This window comes from Melanerpes formicivorus, unplaced genomic scaffold (genome assembly GCF_026170545.1).
Source record: "Melanerpes formicivorus ecotype bairdi unplaced genomic scaffold, bMelFor1.0.p_v2 SCAF_8, whole genome shotgun sequence".
Taxonomy (NCBI): Eukaryota; Metazoa; Chordata; class Aves; order Piciformes; family Picidae; genus Melanerpes; species Melanerpes formicivorus.
Genome location: NW_027142360.1, coordinates 23,613,867 through 23,638,043, shown reverse-complemented (window position 1 = coordinate 23,638,043; position 24,177 = coordinate 23,613,867). Strand labels below are relative to the sequence as shown.

General features: G+C 45.1%; 1 protein-coding gene across 1 annotated transcript in view; it reads left to right on the top strand.

Annotated features, from left to right (window-relative positions):
• The first annotated feature begins 5,522 nt into the window (after nucleotides 1–5,522).
• UTP20 (UTP20 small subunit processome component) overlaps nucleotides 5,523–24,177 on the top strand; it is a 74,942-nt gene continuing 56,287 nt past the window's right edge. The window contains exons 1-14 of the mRNA XM_068142727.1: nucleotides 5,523–5,645; nucleotides 7,080–7,160; nucleotides 8,126–8,192; nucleotides 9,065–9,197; nucleotides 9,674–9,862; nucleotides 11,984–12,065; nucleotides 13,275–13,412; nucleotides 14,205–14,360; nucleotides 15,398–15,544; nucleotides 16,239–16,373; nucleotides 17,909–17,986; nucleotides 18,723–18,901; nucleotides 20,799–20,954; nucleotides 21,432–21,520. Coding sequence (XP_067998828.1) covers nucleotides 5,601–5,645; nucleotides 7,080–7,160; nucleotides 8,126–8,192; nucleotides 9,065–9,197; nucleotides 9,674–9,862; nucleotides 11,984–12,065; nucleotides 13,275–13,412; nucleotides 14,205–14,360; nucleotides 15,398–15,544; nucleotides 16,239–16,373; nucleotides 17,909–17,986; nucleotides 18,723–18,901; nucleotides 20,799–20,954; nucleotides 21,432–21,520 — 1,675 coding nt within the window. The 5' untranslated portion in view covers nucleotides 5,523–5,600. The remainder of the gene's footprint in view (nucleotides 5,646–7,079; nucleotides 7,161–8,125; nucleotides 8,193–9,064; nucleotides 9,198–9,673; nucleotides 9,863–11,983; nucleotides 12,066–13,274; nucleotides 13,413–14,204; nucleotides 14,361–15,397; nucleotides 15,545–16,238; nucleotides 16,374–17,908; nucleotides 17,987–18,722; nucleotides 18,902–20,798; nucleotides 20,955–21,431; nucleotides 21,521–24,177) is intronic.

The window sequence follows — 24,177 nt, the reverse complement described above, 5'->3', positions numbered from 1 at the left end:
TCAGGTCAAAATGCATTTCTTTTCCTTCTGGAAGATTTTGAGTCCAGTAAAGTTAGTAAAACCATGCTTCCTGCACAGCATCACTCATCACCTTGAAAAGCCTGAATGAAAAGTTCATTGCTGCTGGTGTGTTGTATTTCTGAAGATCAGTCAGCATTTGGCTCCTCCCTAATCCCTCCTGCTTGCCATGCTTGTCCACATGCTGTTGCTTTGAATTGCTGGGTTTAGTAGAGCTGGCTACCTGACTGCCATCATCACTGACTTTCCTAGAATCATAGAATTGTTAGGATTGGAAGGGAGCTCAAGGATCATCCAGTTCCAACGCCCCTGCCATGGGCAGGGACACCTCACACTAGATCAGGTTGCTCACAGCCACATCCAGCCTGGCCTTAAAAACCTCCAGGGATGAGGCTTCTACTACCTCCCTGCACAACCTGTTCCAGGGTCTCACCACCCTCAAGGGGAAGAACTTCTTCCTAACATCCAATCTGAATCTACCCATATCTATTTCTTTATTCCATTCTCCCTAGTCCTATGATTATCTGACACCCCAAAGAGTCCCTCCCCAACTTTCTTGTAGGCCCCCATAAGGTACTGGAAGGCCACAATAAGGTCTCCTTGGAGCTTTCTCTTCTCCAGACTGCATAGTCCCAACTCCCTCAGTCTGTCCTTGCTTCTCCTGATTTAATGCAACCTTAAAGAAATCTTCTACAGTGTTATTTAGTGAAGTTCTTAGCTGTCTCTTTAATTATTATTATTTTGTTTGGTCAGTACTATTTCTGTTAATAGTATCTGAACATAACAGAATGACTGTGCAAGGGTATTCAGAACATTCAGAACAGCAGTATAATCCTCAGTAGTTCTTGTGAAATCTGGATGAGTCCTTTAGAAGCATTCAAGTGGCACCTGTATTTTGAGTACAGGGATCAATAGAAGGAAAAGAGCCAGAGAGATACATAGAAGTCCCAGAAATAAATCATGTTTATATTGACATCTTGAATGGAAACCTCCTTGGTTGTTTGTTTTCTCTCTTTTTGCATGGCACAGAGACATGAGCAAATGCAGTTTGCAAGCAAAATCATTTAAACGTAAGTGCTTAATGTTCTTGAGAACAAAACTTCAGGTTGTGTAACCCTCTAATATCAACACACCTTGGAAAATCAATAGTGCCTCAGGACTGAGGGAAGCACTTACTTTAGCCTTGAATACTGGATTGTTAAATCTGCTTTGGAGCCTGTAATGTGTTTGCTGGTGCATTCTGCTCTTCCATTTGAAAGAACAAATCTCAGAATTTACAGACTCACAGACTGCATCAGGCTGGAAGGCACCCTCAAAGGTCATCTTGTCCAAGCCCCCTGCAGTGATCAGGCTGGAAGGCACCCTCAATGGTCATCTTGTCCAAGCCCCCTGCAGTGATCAGGCTGGAAGGCACCCTCAATGGTCATCTTGTCCAAGCCCCCTGCAGTGAGCAGGGACACCTCCAACAAGATCAGGCTGGCAGGGACTACATCAAGTCTGATCTTGAGTGTCTTCAGGAACAGGGCCTCAGCCACATCCCTGGGCTTTCTTTATGGGTTGTCCACATGGTGAGATGTGCCATGCATAATTATTTGCTCAAGAGAACAATGAGTCTGGGAATAAAATTGTGGTACAGGCTTTACTTCTTTAACCCAAATGGATAAATAAGTTACATGCTTGAACTTTATTCTCAGGGCTTTGGGATCTTTTGTTTATTTAAGGTGTTAAATTTTGCATCCAGAGAATTACAATTCAACTAGTTTGCTTGATTGCAGTTAATGTATGAGAAAGGGCTGTCAAATGTTCACCAGAATGATCAATGAAAAATATTTGGTTGTTTGCATACATATTTTCTGAATTTCCTTGTTTTATTTATGTTGTTTTCCCCTTTTCCCCCACCTGCTGTTCGCATGCTCTAGTTAGTGTTGTTTTGAGATGTGTTTGGTTTAGGTGTACAGTGTAGGCACTTCTGTTACACAGCTTGGCTCCTGGTGTTGCCTCTAACTGAAGGAGAGAGACAGGTTCTTCAGAAAGAAACTTTGCTGCTTTGATATGCTCCCTGAAGGAGCCTGTCTCTTTCCATTTTCTACAGAAAAAGCCCCTGGAAATGAGCCTGCTAACTCTGGCACTTAAAAATACTCTGACAAACATACCCCACTAGTGCCCTAACTAGCTCTCATTTCTCATTAGTTGGATATTTATGACCAAGCTCCATGTCAGGGGGACTTTACTGATGCAGCCACAATGGGATCCTTACAGTGAATGTCTGTTCTTCAAAGAATCACAGAATGGTAGGGTTTGCAAGGGATCTCTGGAGATCATTGAGACCAACCCCCCTGCCAAAGCCGGATCACCTAGGGCAGGTCACACAGGAACATATCCAGAAAGGTCTTGAAAGCCTCTAGAGAAGGAGACTCCACAACCTCTCTGGGCAGCCTGATCCAGTGCTCCATCACACTTACAGTAGAGAAGTTTTTCCTGATGTTGAGGTGGAACTTCCTGTGTTCCAGTTTGTATCTACTGCCCCTCCCCCTATCACAGGATACCACTGAAAAGAGATCAGCATCTTGCTCTTGACACCCTAAGTTCAGGATATTACAGGCATGAACACTCACCCCCTCTATCCAGATAGCTGCAGAAATCTGGGATCTATACTCCAGCTCCTTGTCCAAAATCCTCTCTGAGCTGAAAACCTAGGGCTTGGTGAAATTCTCCCCAGGACTCCATCAGCATTGACGTGGAGTTGCATTACTTCCAGAATCTCTGTCCTTCAGGCATTCTAGAAAAAAATGTGGCCAGACAGTTCCAGCAGTTTGCAGAGCAGGATTCCAATATCTTGTATGCTTTGTTTTTTTTCTGTAAATGCAAGTGCTCTTGACAACATCCTACATAATCCTGTGAGGTTTTCTTCCGTGAGGCGAGGCAAAGTGCCAGCTACCGACTGAGGAGGAAACTGGCAGTGAAAGGATGTCATTGTGTTTCAAAGGGCTCTGCTTGCTTTCCAGAGACATTAAAAAAAGATAAACAGAATCAGGCTGCTTGGGTTCAAAGACAACACCAAAGACGTTACACACTTGTATAACCTGCCTTCCACCTCAGCCCAGCTGCCCCCTCAGTGAGGGCTTTGGAGATCTCCTGTGATGCAGTGGGGTTCCAGCCTTCTGCACCCAGCCTGTGTGCCTGAAGTTGGTCTCTGGAGTGGCTCAAGACAGGCAAACAGGCTTCTGGCTTTGTTCCTTCCCTACTCTAGCTACTGCCTTCAATATTTGTTGAAGAATCTATCCAAGCCTGGAAGTCATCCAGCTAAACTCACAGCTGTTTCTGTTAATTTATTTGCCTGTTATATTTAGTTTTGAAAAGCAAGTTGTTCTCACAGTGAAATTCCCTGTGTGAACTCCTTTCTTGGCACATCTCCACCATGCCTGTATGAATCCAGTAGAGAAAGGAAAATTTGATTTTACACCTGTGCACTTATTCAATCTACAATATCCTGAGGTTAAAAATAGGCTGTCCTGGCTGCTCGTTGGATGCTTGTATTGGAGGGCATGTCCTTTAGGTTAGAAACTCAGTCTCATACAAGCTTCAGGAGTAGGTGTTGTCATTGTCATTAATATACTTTAAAATATGATGGAAGAAGGGCAACTCTACATCTCACATCTCTTCCTGGAAAAGTAAAAGAATAAAGCCTGAGGTTTGAGGCATTGCAATCAGAGAGAAGCATATGTAGTAATGAAGCTGTTAACATAGCTGTCACTCATACAGAAGTAGTGAAGGGGCCTTCTGGGTCACTGAATTCTCCCAGATGAAATGCCAGACCTGCTGTCATGGCCATACTGGTATTGATACCTGAGGTAGCACCCTAAGATAGTGCTTGGCGATACAGCTGAGTGATGTTACTGTCTTCAGTGCTGAAATGCAGTTCATCAGTAGTTCTTGTGGGCAGCAGCTCTCATGAACTTCAGCAGCTGCAGGTCGAGCCTGTCTCACTCTTCTGACAAGGTATCCATTTACAAACATGAAGAAGCATTTGTAACCTTTAAAAACTTTCTCTAACAACTTCTGGTTTTGCTGGTGACTCTATCTGCAACAGGCAGAACACACCTGAGCTCTTCTCTCTGTTGCTTTCCATGAATGGTAGATTTTGCCCATTCCCTTGAATGATTTTCAGAGCACGTTCCACAAGCCTTTGCTCATACTATGTGGGAGACAGGTGAATTTACTAACCACATCTGGAGATGTATTTGTGCTTTTCAACAGTGGCATATTCTCTGGAGCTAGACCTCTCCACATGCTTTTAGCTGCACTTTTGGATATGTTTGGGCTTGAAAACACTTAAGCCAACCTTTTTGAACTCGAGTGCCTAAAGTAGTCATTCTCTTCCCACTTAAAGCAAATGTCAGAAGGCATTTCTGTTCCAGCAGCAGAAGAGCAAATTTCAAAGCTAACAGCTGCCTCCATAGTCCTCTGAATTCATCGGTGCTGCAGCAAGCATGCTCCCCTGCCGGTCCAGATGGCTATCCTGTTAATGACTTTGTGCTTGCCCATGGGCAGCTTTTCTGCATGCATCTGTCAGTGTTTATCCTGTTGAATCTGTTCAAAGTTGTAGGTCTCTACGTGCTCCTAATGGTGAACTTCAGCTGTTCTCAAATCCAACCTCACGTTTTGCTGCCTGGATAACCTGCAAGCCTAGTTTAGGAGAGTGGCCTTAAGCTGCCTGTAAGAGGCAGGACAGGCATGCTAGGGAGGGACAAACTCCCAAGCCTTGGAAGCTGCAACACAAAATGGTTTTGTGGTTGTGTGCTGCTCATACTGCAGTTCAAAAGGTGCAAAAAAAACTAATGCAGACTCCAGCTGAGAGCTGAAGATGATTAGGGGACAGGGGCATCCCTCTGATGAGGAGAGGCTGAGACACTTGGGGCTCTTTAGCCTGGAAAAGAGATGGCCTGAGAAGAGATCTTATAAACATCCAAAGAGTGGAGGTCATGAGTGTGGGGCCGGGATCTTTTCACTGGTGCCCAGTGACAGGACAAGGGGCAACGAACACACACTGCAACACAGAACGATCCATCTGAATAGGAAGAAAAACTTGAGAGTGCCAGAGCATTGGAACAGGCTGCCCAGTGAAGCTGCGACGTTTCCTCTGGACACACTCAAAAGCCACACGGCCGGATCCTGTGTGTAACCTGCTCTAAGCAAACCTGCTTTAGCAGCAGGGTTGGACTAGATGCTCTCCAGAGGTCCCTTCAAACCCTTAGCATTCTGCGCTGCCCAGTCCTCAAGGAACCGCCGCTCGCTGCCAAGATAAGATGAGGACTGCAGACAACGCCACCCTACCCTACCCTACCCCACGCCCTCAGTCCGGCTACCACCGTGCGCTGTTCGGGCAGCGCGACTCAGGCAGCGGCAGCAGCACTCCCATCCCCAGCCGCCGGCACCCGCCCGCCCCTTCCGCCGGCGAGCCCGCCTCTGCCTCCTCCTCCTCCTCCCGGCAGCCCGCGGCCGGCATGGCGGCGCCCGGTGTTTAGAGCCGCACGTGTGGCTGTCGGTGTGGGGCTGGGATCCCCATCAACGCTACTGCCGCCATGAAGAGCAAGTCCTCAGCCCCCAAGCCGGGGAACACGCACCGGGTGAGCGCCCGTCCGGCACTGCCGGAGCTCCGCGGCTGGTGGCCGGGACGAAGAGGGTCTCTAGGTTTAGTGTAGTTTAGTGGTCATGGCTGGCTCCCGAGGCTGCGCTGAGGGAGGGCTGGTGGCCGGGGGGAAGAGGGGCTCTAGGTTTAGTGTAGTTTAGTGGTCGTGGCTGCGCTGGGGGAGGAGATGTGAGGTCGGGTGTTGTGGCAGGGCTGGGGGTTTCCGCGGCGCTGCGAGGAGGGTCTTGGCAAAGCCACTGAAGTGTGCTGAAGTCCTTCTGGCTCCTTCCCCGAAGGCTCGGTGACATCTCCGTGATCCGGGTCACCCACCGCCCGGATCTCGCAGCAGGCACACCACAGCTTTCATATAGGCAGCTAATCATATCTGTCCTGGGCGCTGTTTGGGGAAAGGCATGAGCCGGGCAGTCAGTTGAAATCCGAACGGGTTTCTTACATGGAAGGTTCTCCTCCTCCCCTACCCCGTCCTGGTGAGGCCACATCTGGAGTATTGTGTCCTTCGGTTCAAGAGGGCCAGGGTTTTATACTAGAGAGTGTCCAGTGGAGACCACGAGGATGATTAAAGGACTGGAACATCTGTCTGGTCTGGTGAGGCTGATAGACCTGGGGCTGTTCAGTCTGGAGAAGACTGAGCCATCTTATTGTGGGTGTCAAGAAGAAGGTGCTAGCCTCTTTCCAGTGGTGTCCTGGACAAGGGGCAACAGATACACACTGGAGCATGGGAAGTTCCATCTCAACATGAGGGAAAACTTCTCTCAGTGCGATGAAGTGCTGGAGCAGGCTGCCCAGGGAGATTGTGGACTCTCCTTCTGTAGAGACTCTCAAGACCTGTCTGGACATGTTCCTCTGGGTTTAGTTTTTTTACTGGGCACCACCAAAAAGAGATTGTCACCTTCATCTTGTCCCACACCCCTTAGATATTGATAGACGTTAGTAAGATCCTCTCTCAGCCTTCTTTTCTCAAGACTAAACAGCTCCAATTCTCTCAGTCTTTGTTCAGAGGAGAGATGTTCAAGTCCTGCAATCATCCTCATAGCTCTCCTTTGGATTCTCTCCTGTCTCTTGATTTGGGGAGCCCCAAACTGGATGCAGTGTGACTCTCCTCAGGTGATCCTGCTTAGGTGGAGGGGTTGGACTTGATGATCTCCAGAGATCGTCTTCCAACCCCTACCATTCATTCTATGATTCTATGGTGTGGAGACATGTGGGCTGCAGGCCCGGGTGGCGCAGAGTAGGGAGCGGGGAAAGGGTTGATCCTGCTTGTGGGCATTTAAGCATTATTTTTTTGCCTTAAAATTCTTGGTAGGGCTGTTTGCAGGTTGATGAGTGCTTTCTGGTGGCTTATCTGGGTTCTCTGTTTGCAGTGCAACCCCTCCTCAGGACTGAGCAAAACGTATGTCCTTTTGTTTTGCAGTTTCTTACCTTTTCAGAACGCTTAAGCAATGTCAATATCGATATTATTCATCGGATCGACAGAACTGGAAGCTATGCTGAGGTAAGAGCAGCAATGACAGTCATTTTCTGAAAGCACATCACAGGCACATATGCTCCAGGAAAGACATTTATTCAGGAGGAAATTGAAAAAGAAGCTCATGAAGAGTTGTCTTTCCTGGAGCCTCCTTTTGTGCTTCCTTCCCCTTTTCTTGTGGACCTGCTTTGCCGTACTCGGGGACTCACAGATTGCATTAGGCTGGAAGGGACCCTCAAAGGTCGTCTTGTCCAGCTGCCCTGCAGTGAGCAGAGACATCTTCAGCTAGATCAGGCTGCCCAGAGCCACATCAAGTTTGATGCGGAATGTTTCCAGGAATGGGGCCTCAACTACATCCCTGGGCAACCTGTTTGACAGTGCCACCTGGGTGACTTCCAGGTGGCTGGAGGGCCTGTGGGTATTTCTGAGCATGGAAGATGCTGCTGTGGCAGTCAGTGCTAGGTCTGGACCTGCAAAGGCTTACAGATGCTGAGTAATAGCAGTGCTTGCAGCACATGCTTAAAGTATGGATGTGTGCTTCATAGATCACACAGAAGGGTCATTTATATGTGCCCTGTAGATCATAGTTGTGATTACAGTGCTTTGCAGGCTTTCACCTCCAGGCCTGTTGGATTGTTCTTCTGAACCTCCTGCTCAATAGCTGTGAGAATGCCTAAAGAAATCCCAAAGCATTTCTGCTGGGTGTGCTCTGGTTCAGCATCTTAGATTAGCAAGGTCAGTCAAAGGAGGGATAACAAGCAGTTGTGTGAACAAGTCCTGTCACCAGAAAATGTTTTCAGATGTGAATATATTAAGAAAAGTATCTTCAGGGAAATTCCTTAGCCCCTTTGGAAATGAAGTAATCAAGATCTCTTAGAATATTCTTAAAGTACTTTGTGGATCTTGATACTTTTCTTCATTTGAAGCTCTCATTGCTGCAGGCTATGCTCTCACTAAGGTTGGTAGCTATGATTTTGTTGTTGTTCTGACAGGAGGTTGAAACCTACTTTTCTGAGGGACTACGGAAATGGCGGGAACTGAACCTCACTCAGCATTTTGGTATGTTGTTTTTATCCACATTTTCTGCTTTCCTTAAGCTATGAAAATACATTTCTTTCTGCATCCAGAGCCCACTGGGAGATTCTCTTGTTGACTGGCTTTTGGACTGGGCTCTGCAGAGCTGTTACTCTACAGAATACAGAATTAACCAGGCTGGAAAAGAACTTTGGGATCATCGAGTCCAACCTATCACCCAACACCATCTAATCAACTAAACCATGGCTCCAAGCACCCCATCCAGTCTCTTACTAAACTCCTCCAGTGATGGTGACTCCACCTCCCTGGGCAGCCCATTCCAATGGCCAATCACCCTTTCTGTGAAGAACTTCTTCCTAACATCCAGCCTAAACCTCCCCTGGCACAGCTTGAGTCTATGTCCTCTTGTTCTGGTGCTGGGTGTCTGGGAGAAGAGACCAACCCCCACCTGGCTACAACCTCCCTTCTGGTAGTTGTAGACAGCAATAAGGTCTCCCCTGAGCCTCCTCTTCTCCAGGCTAAGCAACCCCAGCTCCCTCAGCCTCTCCTCACAGGGCTGTGCTCCAAACCCCTCCCCAGCTTTGTTGCCCTTCTCTGGACACCTTCTAGCAACTCAACATCTTTCCTAAACTGAGGGGCCCAGAACTGGACACAGGACTTCAGGTGTGGCCTAACCAGTGCTGAGTACAGGGGCACAATGACTTCTCTGCTCCTGCTGGTCACACTATTTGTGATGCAGGCCAGGATGCCATTGGCCTTCTTGGCCACCTGGGCACACTGCTGGCCCAAGTCAGCCGGCTGTCAACCAGTACCCCCAGGTGTTACTCTGTAACACCCTACATATTTACTAGGAACTGCACATGTTTTCAGGATTTTTCCTTTTGTGCTTCCAACAGTGCAATTCTACAGTGAAGTGGCCAACAAATGCCAGTCCTTCAACCAGCTGGTCTATTACCAGAATGCCATTGTTCAGAGCTTGAAGACCCATTTGCAAGTCCAAGGCAGTCTCGCTTATCAACCCCTGTTAGAGTAAGTACATGGTGGCAAAGTGTAGTCAGAAGCCTTGATGGTGTTATAAGTAAGCATGAGTCCTGTTGTGAGTCTTTTGGGGTTTTTTTTGTTGTACATGGGGAAAATAAAACAATGAGGTGGCCAAAGTGTTCATATTTCCCTGATAGAGCTTTATGGATCTAAGTATTGTGGTGTGGGGGAAAGACAAGGAAGCATATTGTCCTGAGTGCTTCTTGAGTGTCAGACAGAACGTTAATTAACTTTGCTTTATGTTAATCATTTCTGTCTCCTTGTTTACTTTTCATCTCCTTGATTTGTTAAAAAAAAACTCTTTTTGCTGTGCACAGCTGCTTGCTAGGTGACGTTTAAATAAAAGGGAGAAGTAAAGGTGATTGTGTCTTTCTGTCCAAAGAGCCTTGTGCTGGGTTGTGCAGGGCTTGACTGGGTTTTTATTGCTTTGGTTTTGGCATGTACTAACACTGATGTGTTTTCAGTCTAGTGGTGCAGCTGGCTCGAGATCTTCAAACTGATTTCTATCCTCATTTCCATGACTTTTTCCTGGCCATCACCAAGCTGCTGGACACACAGGACACAGAGCTGCTGGAATGGGCTTTTACCTCTCTTTCCTATCTCTACAAATACTTGTGGAGATTGATGGTGAAGGACATACACAACATATACAGGTAAAAGCTGTTTTCACTCTCTGCCTTGGTCAACAGTTATTAGGTGCTGTTGCAATGTAAATGCCACACAAATGTATGGCCTAATGCTTTGTTTTCATGCTTTCCATGCTTTCTGAGAGACTGAGCCTTGTTACAGCAGCTCCATTGAGATCCTATTTACTTTCATGGGTCACTGTATTGGAAGAGAAATCTTGGTGGGGGTGCAGATTTGGAGCCTTCAGTCCCCTTCGCTTCTGGATAGGTTGGGAAACATCCATCTTAACTGGGTAAACAAAGCTCAGAAAGACTTTGGATCATCAGATTCATCTTGGAGGCCTGGGACCAAGTCTAAATTGGTTGCATGAATCTCTTGAGCATCAGTTGAGTACTTCAGTCATATCATTTCTGAGTTGCAGACACCTAGACTTAGAACCCTGAATGGATTTCTTCGAGAATGGTTCCTTTCCCAATATTTTTTCCCTTCATACTTTTTTTGCTTTCTCTCTTTCTGCTTGGTGACAGAGCATACACTTTTTTATTTTATGCCTTGAAACTCTTTGCTGCAGGATGCTGTGGATGTGGGAGGTTGACATAGGCTCAAAGGGAAACTGTTACCAAATGCATAAAAGCCACATCTGTCTTGAGGGGTCCTTGAGACAGAGCTGCAGGTGGTTGCCAGCTGATTGACCTGTTTTCAAACCTTTCCCAGGCATCTGCTTGGGAATGCTGGGCTGGAAGGACCTGTGGCTTGACCCAGTATGACTGCTTGTTCAGTCTCACATTGCTGTGGTAGCAGTGCTCTCTTTTTGTCATAGCCAGTGGGTCCATATTGCTTCCTCTTAATTTCAGTTTGGAGCAGGGAGTGCCAGAAGGGATTTAGATTTCCTCCCCAATGTAGCAAAAGCTGTTGAGCATATTGATAAACATCTGCTTGGCTGTGAATCTGAGGCACCACTGCTCTGCAGTGAACATGTGCTGAGCCACCTGCAGCCCTTACTGATGCTGACTTTTAAAAATGCAAATATTGATCACCCCTGTAAATTGTATCTTTAGAAACGTTAAAGTGCACAGAAGACCCTGCTGGCTCAACTGAAATACAGATGTGGTTTGTTTTTATTTACTGCTGCTGCAAGAAAATCTTGACATTTCAGCTCAATCTGTATGGATCCAGAGATTTTAGAGGTGTTTCTTAATGCAATCCAGTTTGCCTGTCATTTGACTTCCTTTGTAAAGGTCTGTTCTTTATCCAGGGAGAGAGGGAAGGAATTGAGTTGAGGACAGTATTTGCTCTCTCTAGGAGGATACATTCTTAGCATTTGTGGGGGGAAAAACACAATATAAACTGAACACATAAGTTTTAGAACCATTTGGTGGCAAATGTCCAGTTCTGGGCCCCTCAGTTTAGGAAAGATGTTGAGTTGCTCCAACATGTCCAGAAAAGGGCAACAAAGCTGGGGAGGGGTTTGGAGTACAGCCCTGTGAGGAGAAGCTGAGGGAGCTGGGGTTTCTTAGCCTGGAGAAGAGGAGGCTTAGGGGAGACCTTCTTGCTGTCTACAACTCCCTGAAAGGAGGCTGTAGCCAGGTGGGGGTTGGTCTCTTCTCCCAGGCAAGCAGGACCAGAATAAGAGGACACAGTCTCAAGCTGTGCCAGGGGAAGTTTAGGCTAGATATTACAAAGAAGTTCTTCCCAGAAAGAGAGATTTGCCATTGGAATGTGCTGCCCAGGGAGGTAATGGAGTCACCATCATTGGAGGTGTTTAGGAGGAGACTGGATGGGGTGCTTGGTGCCATGGTTTAGTTGATTAGATGGTGTTGGTGATAGGTTGGACTCGATGATCTCAAAGGTCTCTTCCAGCCTGGCTTTATGTATTCTATTCTATTCTATTCTATTCTATTCTATTCTATTCTATTCTATTCTATTCTATTCTATTCTATTCTATTCTATTCTATTCTATTCTATTCTATTCTATTCTATTCTATTCTATTCTATTCTATTCTATTCTATTCTATTCCATTCCATTCTATTCCATTCTATTCCATTCCATTCTATTCCATTCCATTCTATTCCATTCTATTCTATTCCATTCTATTCTATATTCTTATATTGTGTTTAAGACAATGGATTATTTTGTGTCATTATAGCCTGTACAGCACCCTGCTGGCTCACCACAAACTTCACATCAGAAACTTTGCTGCCGAAAGTTTTGTCTTCCTAATGAGAAAGGTGAGATGTTTGTACTTTGATTCTACCTCCATTCTGTGATGGCTCTTGGATTCAATGTGTAATACTAGATTTTCTCCAAAGAAGGGTTAACAGGGCCTGATCAGCCGTTCAGCATGTCCTGAGGTGTCATTTTTAGTGAGGGTTTTACTGAGAACATCATGCACTTCTTATCAGCAGTGGCAAACAGAGCAACAAGAGCAGTTAAACCAAATGCCTGTGATTAGCTTAGCTAAAGTGACTGGAAGTGGTCAGAGGTACAGTTGGAAAAGAGTATCTTTAATTTGTAAATGTGCACTTGCTCACTGGCTTTTTCACTAGTGCTTTAAGGCCTTTGTCAGACTGAAAGTCTTGTGCCAATCTTTTTGCATTCCTGGCAATCAGAGTATGTAACCTTCCCAGGTAGGTCAGTCAAGATCAGACAGCAGCCTTTCATGGAGTAAGGAAAGGGAATGGTGGTAGTTGTTGCTACTTATTTAGTCAAAATATGCAAAGGCCAGGATTCCTGAGACTTGACTGGCAAATTTGGGTGTCCTTCTTTTTGTCCAGTTGAGAGGCCTTAATAAAGCACATTTGTTTGATGGGTTGTTTACAGAAATTGCTGAACCTCAAGTCAAATCATCAGAAATGGAGGGGTTTGAAATCTGGGGCCTGAAGTCCTTGCAGTCTTCTCAAGTGTGGTTATAGTTTTGGGTGATTGAATTCTGGGTTCAGCTGATGCACATTTCTGTCAGCACCAGTGCAATGACCTTTGTGTTTCAGCTGGGACCAGTTTAATGGTGCACTTATGCATGTTGAAGACAAAAATCATAATAATCAAGCCCACATATTCCATAGAATCATAGAGTGGCTTGAGTTGGAAGGGACCTTGGAGATCATCAAGTTCCAACCCCCATACTGTGGGCAAGGACACTTCCCACTAGACCAGCTTGTTCGAAGACTCATCCAGCCTGGTCTTCAACACTTTCAGGAATTAAGCTGCAGGGACTTCAGTAGACTTTAGTATACATTTTGAGGTGGGGTGGGGCCTATAGTGACTGAAAAGGTGATAACTCTTCTCCTTTCAGTTTCCTTGTGTGATTGCAGAAATAATGGGTGTGAACTGTTGTGGGGAAGACAGGACATGGCTCTGTGGAGCCATTTAATTGCCCCTATCCATCTGGCAGCTCTGAGTAGAGGATAACTTTATTTTGTTCTAATTATGTTTTGTAGGTTGCTGATAAAAATGCAATCTTCAATTTAATGCTGTGTGACCTGGGGGAGCACCCCAAGAAGGTGGAAGGTGTAGGCCAGCTCCTTTTTGAGATGTGCAAGGGTGTTCGAAGCATGTTCCACTCCTGTGCAGAGAAGGTAAAGACAAGAAAGGATTGATGATTTAAATGGTGCTGTGAAACCATTCACAGGATCACAGCATGTTAGGTGTTGGAAGTGACCTCTGGAGATCACTGAGCCCACCCCCCCTGCCAGAGCAGGACCATATAACCATATGATCTAGTGCAGGTTGCCCAGGAATGCATCCAGAGAGGTTTTGAAAGCCTCCAGAGAAGGAGAGTCCCCAACCTCTCTGGGGAGCCTGTTCCAGTGCTCTGTCCCCCTCACCATAAAGAAGTGTCTCTTTGTGTTGAGGTGCAACCTCCTCTGTTTTAGCTTGTACCCCTTGTTCCTTGTCCTATCACTGAGCCAGACCGCCAAAAGGTTTCTGAAGTCCCATTACCATTTTGGACTCATAGGTGTGCAGAGCTTTCAGTAAAGGAGGCTGAGGTGAGAGCAAGCCCTGAAGAGTGTTGTGGTGTTCACCTCAGTGGCTCCTTGGTGCATTCTGTTCATTATATAACAACATATAGGAATATATAACAATGTTCTTTGTATAGCAATAGCAAACCTCCACCTAGGGCTGTTTGATTGTTTTTATTCATTCCTGTGCAGTATTCCTGTATATTAAAAAGTACTGCTTGCTGATATTTCAGATTTTAAGTGATAGACTTTACTATGGGTTTTTGGGGGGGTGGTTCTTGCCTGTGGTTGTTCTAGAAAGACTCAAGCACACTGGAATATTTTTCCAGTATATTGCAGTAAGTAACTGCATGGTTACTAGATGTATTTTCTAAGCACAAGGGCATGATGTGATCTTTTCCTATGCAGGTTATGAAGTTAATTCTGGTAAAGCTGGGGCCTGTTACTGAAGAAGAAACTGAATTACCATGGGTGGCTGTAGGAGAAGCCTTTGAGCAGATGATCAGATCAGCTGTGCTCCATATCCATAAGGAACATTTTGACATTGTCTTCAAGTGCCTAGAGGTACATTGATTATTTATTTATTTATAATACATGAAGGAAAGGAAAAAACTCCTTGCATTTATCAAGAAAAGTATTTGTGTCTTGTTAGACCAGAATGGGTTTGTTTCTGCTTTGGAAACATTAAGTATAGTGTCATGAGCATGGGAGAAATCCTACCCTTCTTTAGGCTGTTCAGAGTAACCTTGGTGGCTGTGCTTCATGTGAGAAGGGAACTGGTGTGTGTGTGAGACTCAGAGCTCAGTCCCCTGTCTGGGCAAGGAGGTTTTGTGGGACCTGCCTTGGCAGAGACAGATATCCCCACTTGCTGGAATGGAAATGCTAGGGCTTGCTTTACATTGCTGAGCTAGGTATATTGGTGGTTCCAAAGCCTCTTAGTGACAGTAGTGGGGACACTTTTTGCCCTGCAGCTGTCTTTACAGCAAAGACCTGGGCTGAACCTGAAGAGCCATGTGTAATCCTCAGGCCCAAGTACTGAAAAATCAGTGTTCTCAGTTGGGATGCTCCAGTGTTGCTGCTTGGGTCTTGCATTCCCAAGGTTTGAGGGAGCAGAGCAGAGCTCTGTGAGTTGTGCTGCATTGGGAGTGATCCAGAGGAGCTCCATTATGTGTATGACTAACCCCTAAGCATCCATATTAGCGTAATAATGCACAAAGTGTAAGAGTAAGTGTAAGTTCTGATAATTCCACTGAAAGCTGGTTGCTTCCATATCATTGTGGATCTATGGCTAAGTATTTTCTTTGTCTTCCTCTTTCCTGGTTTGTGTATTGTGTGTTGGCCTTCCAGGAGACCCTGGAAGGTCTTCATCTTGGAAAGTATTTGTGTTTCTTACCAGGGAGTGTGGAATGTGTGCTTGTACATAATGGGAATCACATAGTGAGTCTGCAAGGTTTAGTTTGTTGACCATCAGTGAGAGAGTCACCAATGTTTTGGCAGGCAGATGAGATGTTGAGTCTTTAGAATGGCTTTCAAATAGCAGTAAGTGAAGCAGGGTCCCATGATTTCTCTCAAACATTTTGCTTTCCTTTCTATTTTAACAGGAGTCACTTTTAGACCTGCAGAAGAAAATAACTAAGGCAAACTGCTGTGTGGCTTCAGAGCAGATGGAAAGGGTTCTGAGAGCTTATCTGATCCTAGTGCAACATGCAAATGGATCCAAAATCTCAGTGCCTGAAGATGTCTGTCGGGTAGGTCAGGCCATCAGGAAAGTGCCAGTTGAATATGGAAGAGGTGTGGTAAGCTGAAGCACTTGTAGGCATTTCTAGTGCATCATTGGCCTTAAGGTTTGAGTGAACAGAGACATTTATTTTGAGTATTGTTACCTCTCTGATCCCATGAGAATTTACCTTTGTACTGTAATGCTGGTGTAGTCCTCTTTGAAAGGAATACAGAATTAACCAGGTTGGAAAAGCCCTTGGAGATCATTGAGCCCAACCTATCACCCAACACCATCTAATCAACTCAACCATGGCACTAAGTGCCTCATCTAGTCTCTTTTTAAACACTTCCAGTGATGGTGACTCCACCACCTCCCTGGGCCGCACATTCCAATGGCCAGTCTCTCTTTCTGTGAAGAATCTCTTTCTAACATTCAGGGGGGAAAGTGGACTGCTTGTAGAGACCAATTCCTGGCAGTCTTAAGGAGACCTAGCCCCTTATATCAGTGGTAGAGCAGTTCTGCCAGCTCCACATACATTTCACCCCATGGAGTTCAAATGTAAGTTTAGTGCCTTCACATTCCAATAGGACCATTAGGATTTATTTCTGTGTGCTGAAGCTTAGAACACCATGGCCTCTTGCTCCCAGGGCCTGTCCAGGTCATTCAGATCAGACAGTCACTGTCTTCAGAGATGATTATCAGTTCTCTCTCTTTCATTTCAGATTTTAATAAAAATGTTACAAACACCACATCTGTCATCATCTTGCTGCACAACCCTGCTGAACACCATTTCTGCATTCCTGCTGGCTGAGAACGTTGCCTTGCCTGATTCATTGACCAAGGAAGCTATTGAGAAGGTAACAACAGCAGAAATCCCAGGGTTCAGCCTCCCTAGAGCAGGCTGATAATGGGACATTCCACTTCAGGCTGGGACTTACAAAGTTCTTTTTAGCCTTCTTGCATAGATCAGCTGTCTCATGCCCTTAATAGTGTCTGATGAGGTCTTGGGACTGCTTGACAATCGTACACAGACTGTGGCAGACATCTTTGCAATGAATAGAATAGAATAAGAATAAGCCAGGTTGGAAAAGACCTTCAAGATCATCGAGTCCAGTCTATCTTCCAACACTATCTAATCAGCTAAACCATGGCACCAAGCTCAGATTCAAACAGTCTCAGTAGAGATAGAAGGGGGAGCAGAGAAGGGACATGTTCTGCCTTAGATTACAAAGCAGGTCAGTGAGCTGGGCTTAGTAAAAAAAGTACATTTTGCACTAAGCTGCCAGGCATTTGGTGAGCATGGCTTAGCCTCCTGAACAGGGTTCAGGCAAGGGCAGTTAGGTTGAGACAGTACAGGGGTAGGCTTGTTTCAGTACTACCATTGCTCCTGAAGCACTGCCAGGATTAGCTGCATGCATTCCTGTCAAATGCAGGGCTGCAGAGATTGAGAGGAGCTGGTGCTATGGAGTCTTGATTCTTCAGTTTTCCTGGCACAGTACCTTACAATTTTGCAGTTTACAGTGTGGAGCACAGTTGTGCTGTGGATGTAAACAAATACTTGAAAGAAGAGATGCCATGTGATTTACAGTGGGGAAACAAAGCTGTTGCAACTGTTTACAAAAGATCAGGTTTCATCTGGCCTTCAGTGTTGGCTTGTGGGGAAGTGAGATTGATTTTGCCTGTGGCCTGAGTCCAGTTTTGCTCATGAGACATGGCACTTCTAACAGCTGAGGATATTTGTGTGGGCTCCTGTTAAATAGAGGAGGCTTAAAGCTATCCTTGACTTCTGAAGGTTCTGGGAAGGGGACATCTGGGATGTTGAGGTTTTGAAACATGGCCACTGGGTTGTGGTTTTGTCTTGCACATCTCCGTCTTAAGGAGCATTGATCTTAAAGGACTGTTGCTATCCTGAGTCCTTTGGAAGAACAGAGGGTGGCTCTACCCAGGAGGTAGTAAACTTTCTGCAACCTGCTACACAGGAAAAATGCTGAGTTAAAAGGTCTTTTGGGTCTAAGCTTTTCCCTACCAATTGGTGTGTCTGTGTTGCAGTCCTAGAACTTTCAGCTTAATGTTTTCCACATCACACTAAAGAGATGCTTAAGCTGTCTTTGCATAGAGCCAGCTTGGATCCAGCAGAGTTCTTAGAAGGGTTGTGTTAGCAGGATTTGGTAAAAAGGGCTTTCTCTGTACCTGCACTGTCACTGAAAACAGTATTGCTGTGTGTGTCTGACTAACAAGCCCTGCTAGCTGTGACCAGAGAGCCAGGCTGAGTGTCTCAGACTTCAAAGCACATTTGATTCCTAAAACCTAAAAGATCCCCAATGGGTAATGGAGAGTTAACTATGAAATGTCTTTAGTGTGTTCCTGTCAACCTTTCATTTGCATCTTGCAGGTGTTTGCCGGTGGATTTGGGCAGCACTTCCTTTTGGACTTCTCTGAAGCCATGTTCACAATGAAGCAATTTGAGAAGGTAGGAGGAAGCTGCTCTGCAGTTAGGTTTTGTTGTTGTTGCCAAAGGGAACAACTGGGAAATCCATAATATATTAACTTGCTCTGTATGCTGAAGCATTTTTGTGTGTTGACATGATGTTTGCTTGAAATTCTGACACCCTCTGATAAGAATGAAAGAAGTTGCTCGTGCCACTATGGTGCAGTGTGGTAGTGATGCTCGGGGTTGGAGAGAGTGATAAATGTCTGTGCTCACAGAAAGAAGCCTTTCTCTTGGGAAGTAGGGGTGGGCTTATTATGAATGGGATGAAGAGAAGGAGTAAGAGCAAATCAAGAGTAAGTGATGTCTCACAGGTCAGGCCTGGAACTGGTGATGTGGGAGGAATCAAATTATTTTCAACTCCCAGTCCATTTAATTCAAGTTGAGGATCTGGAGTGTCCTGATGAGACTAGATTTGAGGCAAACTGTATTTTTACATGATTTCTCTGGGGTTGTAAGAGCATGTCTGTGTAGTGTTGTCTTGGAGTACCAGGACTGATGAGTCTGGTGCTTCACTCCCTCCTTTGTGACTATTTGGATTCCTCTGTTTCTGGTGTTGTGGGTTGGGTGTTTTTGGATTTCACACAGAATCAACCAGGTTGGAAAAGACCTCAGAGATCATCAAGTCCAACCTATTACCTAACACCTCATGACAATTAATTTAATCATGATTAAAGAGATTTACTAATCTTTTTGGTTTTGTTTTTTGTTCCTTCAGCATTTTCTTCCATGCTTTCTAGAGTACATTGAGCAGTGCTTCTCTGGCACAGATGTCACTGAAAAGAATGAGGCAATGGCAATTCTGGCTAAACTCATTCTGGTGAAAGCAGAGCCTCCTACCATTGGTTCCATGGCATTTGAAAAGTATCCTCTTGTTTTCACTGAATCATCTGTCAGGTGAGTTCTCAAGCTTAGCAAACCCTAGATGTGGCTGCAGGCCTGAGGGCAGCACAGGGGTGCATCAGGGTTGCCCATCAGTATTTGGCAGAGCTGTGTAAATAGCAATGTTGCTGGCAGATTTCAGACCAAGTGATGGGGCAGGATCCCATTCTTCTTCCTGAGATTATCTGAGAAGAGATACTGCTGGGGAAGGGTTATCACTGGTATCAAAAAGCTAGTGAGTACTGCAGTAGGTGTGTGATGGGGGTTTGTTACACCAACATGCATACTGCATCCTTGGGCTGTTAACCTGTGTAGTGAGTGCTGTACTCCAGGTTCTCATCTTCACTAACCTGTGCCCCATCTTTCTCCCCTGTATGCCTACATCTTGTCCAGAAGCTTGCTTGACAGCTGTTCCATAGCTGTGCCACAGGATAGAGCTGGGTACCAAAGGGCATATAATTAACCTAGATACAGCACTGTGCTGGCACAGCTGGACTGCTTCTAGTTGCAAAGCTAGCTTTGGAATGAAGTGGTTGCTCTCCCTCTGGAGCCTCTTCAGAGCCTCTGTTAAGCACAGCATAACTATTGCTAATCTACTGGTAACAACTGTTCTTACCACTCTAGCTCAGATAATGCAGGACTTTCACCTGCAGAGTGGTGACTTGTGTTGCCTTCTGTGTAAGGTTTTATCTTTCCTAAAAGCTATCCACTCCATGGGGTCCTTCCTATTTTTATTTAAGAGTGGAGATACTGGGGTTTAGGGAACAAGAGGATGAGTCAAAACAATTTAAGTTTGGTTTTCCTCACTTGTCTTTGGACTTTTGGTGGTTTGGAGTACATAGCTGAGAGGACCTTTCTCCTATCTGGAACTGGGTTTTTGTGCTCCTGCCTTGTCAGTGGTAGAAATTAGGGCTGGGAGACATCCCAAGAGTTGCATACCACATATCTTACCTAGGATGGAATTAGCAAGTCCTGAACTAGTCCTGAAAGATATCTGGCCAAATTGTTATTAAATACTCCCAAGCTGCCCCCTGGCAGTCTGTGCCAGTACTTTGTGTCTTTATGGTTACAGGGATGTTTTATTGGGGTAGTTGTTTGATTGTTTGGTGTTTTTTTTCCCCAGTGTATAAATTAAACTTCCTTTACTGCAGGTTAAATCCATTGCTTCTTATCTTATCTGCAGGGAACATAAAGAGCAAAATATTTCTTCTCAACCTCCAGCTTTTACAAATAATGGGCTTTGATCATTAGAAACATCTGAAACCTCTTTTCTCTGGGCCAACAGCCCTAATTGCTTGTGGTTTATCTCAGAGATTTTATTAAACCTCTAATAATTCTTGATGCTGGTTGTTTTGTGGGGGGGGGTTTGTTAGCTTCTTTATTTCTGGTAGGGTGGAGCCTCTGCAGCCTTCAAACTGTGGTCTTGCAAGCACTGGGTGAAACTGAAAGATTGCTGTCCATGGGGTGTGAAGTACTGCTGTCCAAGTATTCCAGAGGCATGTCATTCTGCAGATGGCCTGTTGATTTAGGCTCTGCTTGTGGTTCCTTTTAAGTCCTCAGACTTCTACCTGACTGGTTGTTTTCTGTCATCCATCAGTCTATCTGTGCCAATGTGATCATGGCTTATTAACAATAATCAGAGTGCTCCTAGAAGCTGTGTGTCCTAGTTGTGAGGGTGTCCAGCTGTGAAGTACTGTCTTGCCTTGAAAGAAAGATTTGGTATATCCTGTGGGCCATGTTTTGGGCTCCTCAGCCTGGCTAGGTGATACTCTGTGCTGTGGAGGACATCAGAAAGATAAAAAAATCCCTTGGCTTGTCCAAGTCCTTTCTGCTAGAAGCAGCAAACATATTTTGAGTAGGAAAAGTGTGTGGTATGTAATGATGGGTGACTAAAAAGCTGCTTTGTTTTTAGCTCTAATACAAGGCAACAAACAAGTAAAAGAGAAGGAAAAAAGGCAGAGGTCCCAGTGTTGGATCATGTACTGTCTTTAATCCATCTACCAGAGGAGGAGGCCTTCACTGACCTTTCACAGCCTTGGGTTGCCTTGGTTGTACTGCCACATATCAGGTAAGGGATTCTCTAAGGTACTGCTTCTGTAATGCTGTTTAGTTCATTGTCTGTCAGAAATAAGAGAGGGACAGCCATTAGCATAGGGAAATCAGGGTCAGAAGGCAAAAATGCTGTGTGGAAATACCAGGAGGCAGCAGTGAAGTCAGGAATAGAATATCACTTTGTTTCTTGCCTGCTCCCTAGATCTTGTAGTCTAGTGCATTCTTGGCATGTTCCAGTTCCTGTGTTTTAAGCACTGTCCTCTCTGCACTGGGTGTTTTTAATGATGATGATGATCTTGCATGGAAGGAAAAGGTGCAGTGAATGCCACAACTTAAATGGTGAATCAGAAACAGCAAAACTGGTGTGCTGCTGGTTTCAGAGGTGGCATGAGCTATCTGGTTTAACACAAGACAGATGTGAAAGAAAGCTTTCCCATGTGGATAGGGGTAAGTGTTAATAGAGATAAAAGTCTTGTCATTTTATTTTGGACAGACCAATGGACAAAGAAAACATTCTGCCCTGTTTGACCAGTTTTATAGACTCTCTCCTCACAGCCATTGACAAAGGAAGCCTCTGCGAAGGTCAGTTCACAGTTGTTTCCTGTTTATTTGTTCTTTGTTGATATCTATAACAAAATTAAAGAGTTTTTTTTCCTCATACTATAAAGCATAACAATGAATGGCAGTAGCATTGTATCCAGAGTTATTGACCAGCTCAGGTAAAACTAGGAAAGGAAAGCATGGGAGGAAACCCATTTGCTGTTCATACTAATAATGAGGCAGCAGATGCTCTGTAAAGTGGAGGACAGAGATAATTGGGTAGGAGAAGAAGAGAGTGAGAACAAAGAGGATGGAAAATCAACCTAAATCAGATCCAGGCTGAAGCAGTCAAGTGAGGGAGAAACTATTGACTCACAGGCTCCAGTTGGGCTATTCCAGACCTATAGTACAAAGTTTGGGACATTGCCATCCCTCATCTAAGTAACAGCACCAGTTCCAAAATGCTGTAACTTTAAGCATGAATGGTCACTGCTTGTCTGCCCTCTCTGACCAGAAGAGAAAAAAGCACAACAATTTACTGAGCTTGAATTAGGCAGGGCAGTTGTTGTTAGGTGGAATTGCAAGTATTTGGCCCTGTGCCAAAGTATGAGCAGGTCTTGGATTGCCCCAGATTCCTTGCTTTGAAAGGGCTTGTCTCACCTTTTCCCTTTATAATTCCTTTATTAACATTCCCAAATGTGTCCCCCAATTGGATAGAATAGAATAGAATTAACCAGGTTGGAAAAGACCTTCAAGATCATCAAGTCCAACCTACCACACAACACCATCTACTCAACTAAACCATGGCAGTAAGTGCCCCATCCATTCTCTTCCTAAACACCTCCAGGGATGGTGACTCCACCACCTCCCTGGGCAGCACATTCCAATGGCTGATCACTCTGTCTGTGAAGAATTTCTTCCTAACATCCAGCCTCAGATCTGTTGCTTTTTCTTCTCTAGCCTTTGTCAAGCATGGTGCTTTTTGATGTAGCCCCTCCTTCTATCCTGCTCACACTTTGCATGCTGTTTGGTCATTTTAGTGTCAGTGTACTTACTCTACAAAAAAAAAGAATACCCAAATCTTCTTTGCTTCTCATCTTTGGTGACAACAGAAGCAGCTCTGCACCAGCTCTGTGTTTGTGCAAGAGGCACATGACCATTTCTTCCTTTGCCCCTAAGAGAAAAGGGCTCACTGCAGGGGGATTGGACAAGATAACCTTTGAGAGTCCCTCCCAACCCAATGCAGTCTGTGAAAAGCAACCTCAGTTCCATATTCCTGCCTCCCATTGTCCCATCCTACACTTCTCTGCTTCATTTTCCTCAGCTTTCTCCTGAACTAGGGTTGCTGGACACTTTCTTCATCCTTCAGCATTCTTTGCAGCACCATGATCTCTACAGTTGTTTCACTTTGTGCTAGGACTCCAGTTTCCTTTCACTGCCTGTGCAAGGCACACCCCAGCCTGGAGTTCAGGTCATATAGGTGTGTCTGTAGTGAGGTGAGAGCCCCTGTCTTTGTCCAGCACAGACATAAGGTGGAGGTGGTGGAGCCACCATCACTGGAGGTGTTTAGGAAGAGACTGGACGGGGTGCTTGGTGCCATGGTTTAGTTGATTAGATGGTGTTGGGTGATAGGTTGGACTTGATGATCTCACAGGTCTTTTCCAACCTGCTTTGGTTTATTTCTATTCTATTCTCTATTCTATTCTCTATTCTATTCTCTATTCTATTCTATTCCTAAATAGCATGCAAATTAGACTTTGGAATCCTGTGCCCCGACACAATCGATGCAGAAAGCTTCACCCTGCCATTACTTGCTGTTCCTTCTCTTCTCTGAGGATCTCCTTACAGAGCTTAATGTGAGCAGGATTCTGTATACACCTGGGGAACTAAGCAGCTGTGGAATAGAGGGAATGTTGGAAGTTTTCAAAGGAATAAATAGGAAATTAGTGCTCACTTCCCCCTTTTTTCCATGGCAGCTGGTAGGATGTAAGCAAATTCTGCCTTTTAGAAACATTCTTCAGTTCACCTGGTTTAGGAGCAGTGTTTCATCTGCTTGGGGAGAGGTGGAGGAAAGGGGAATTACTATTTTTTGTTAAACAACCTACTTGCTAATTTAGGAGTGTAAAAGGGAAAGGAATTGCCTCTCCACTTTCTTACCTGGAAAGACTTTGGCTCTCCTGTGTTTTCTCTGTCTCTAAAGGGGGCCTGAGAGGCTTAGGAAGACACAATGAATGCTGTAATGAAATGTAGCAAACCCACCTTCCATTCACTGGCAAACCCTCAGTTTAGGAGTGCATGGGACAGCTTTGGAAGTCTCATCCAGTAGTGCATTGCCAGCCTGCCAAGAGTTTGTAGGCATCTGTGTGGTAGCATCAGTATATATTTTTGCTTCTGTTTTGCTGCATTTCTATCAATTTGGACATTTCTTCATTTCTGAGAGGGCCATTGGTAGCTTGGAGCTGAGACTCTTGCAACAAGTGCTTGGCTCTATATCTCTGTGTATGTGACTGGAAACAAATGCAAACTGGCAGCTGCTGGCAGCTTTCGTGGCTGACTCGTTGGAGTAGGCACTTGCTTTGATAACTGAAGGGGCATTTCCTTTAGGGGTTATGCTAATGGCTAGAAAATCCACCTGCTGGTGCAGGGGTCTGTGTGTTACCCTATTTCTATGACTCCAGCCATTTCAGGATAGACAAACA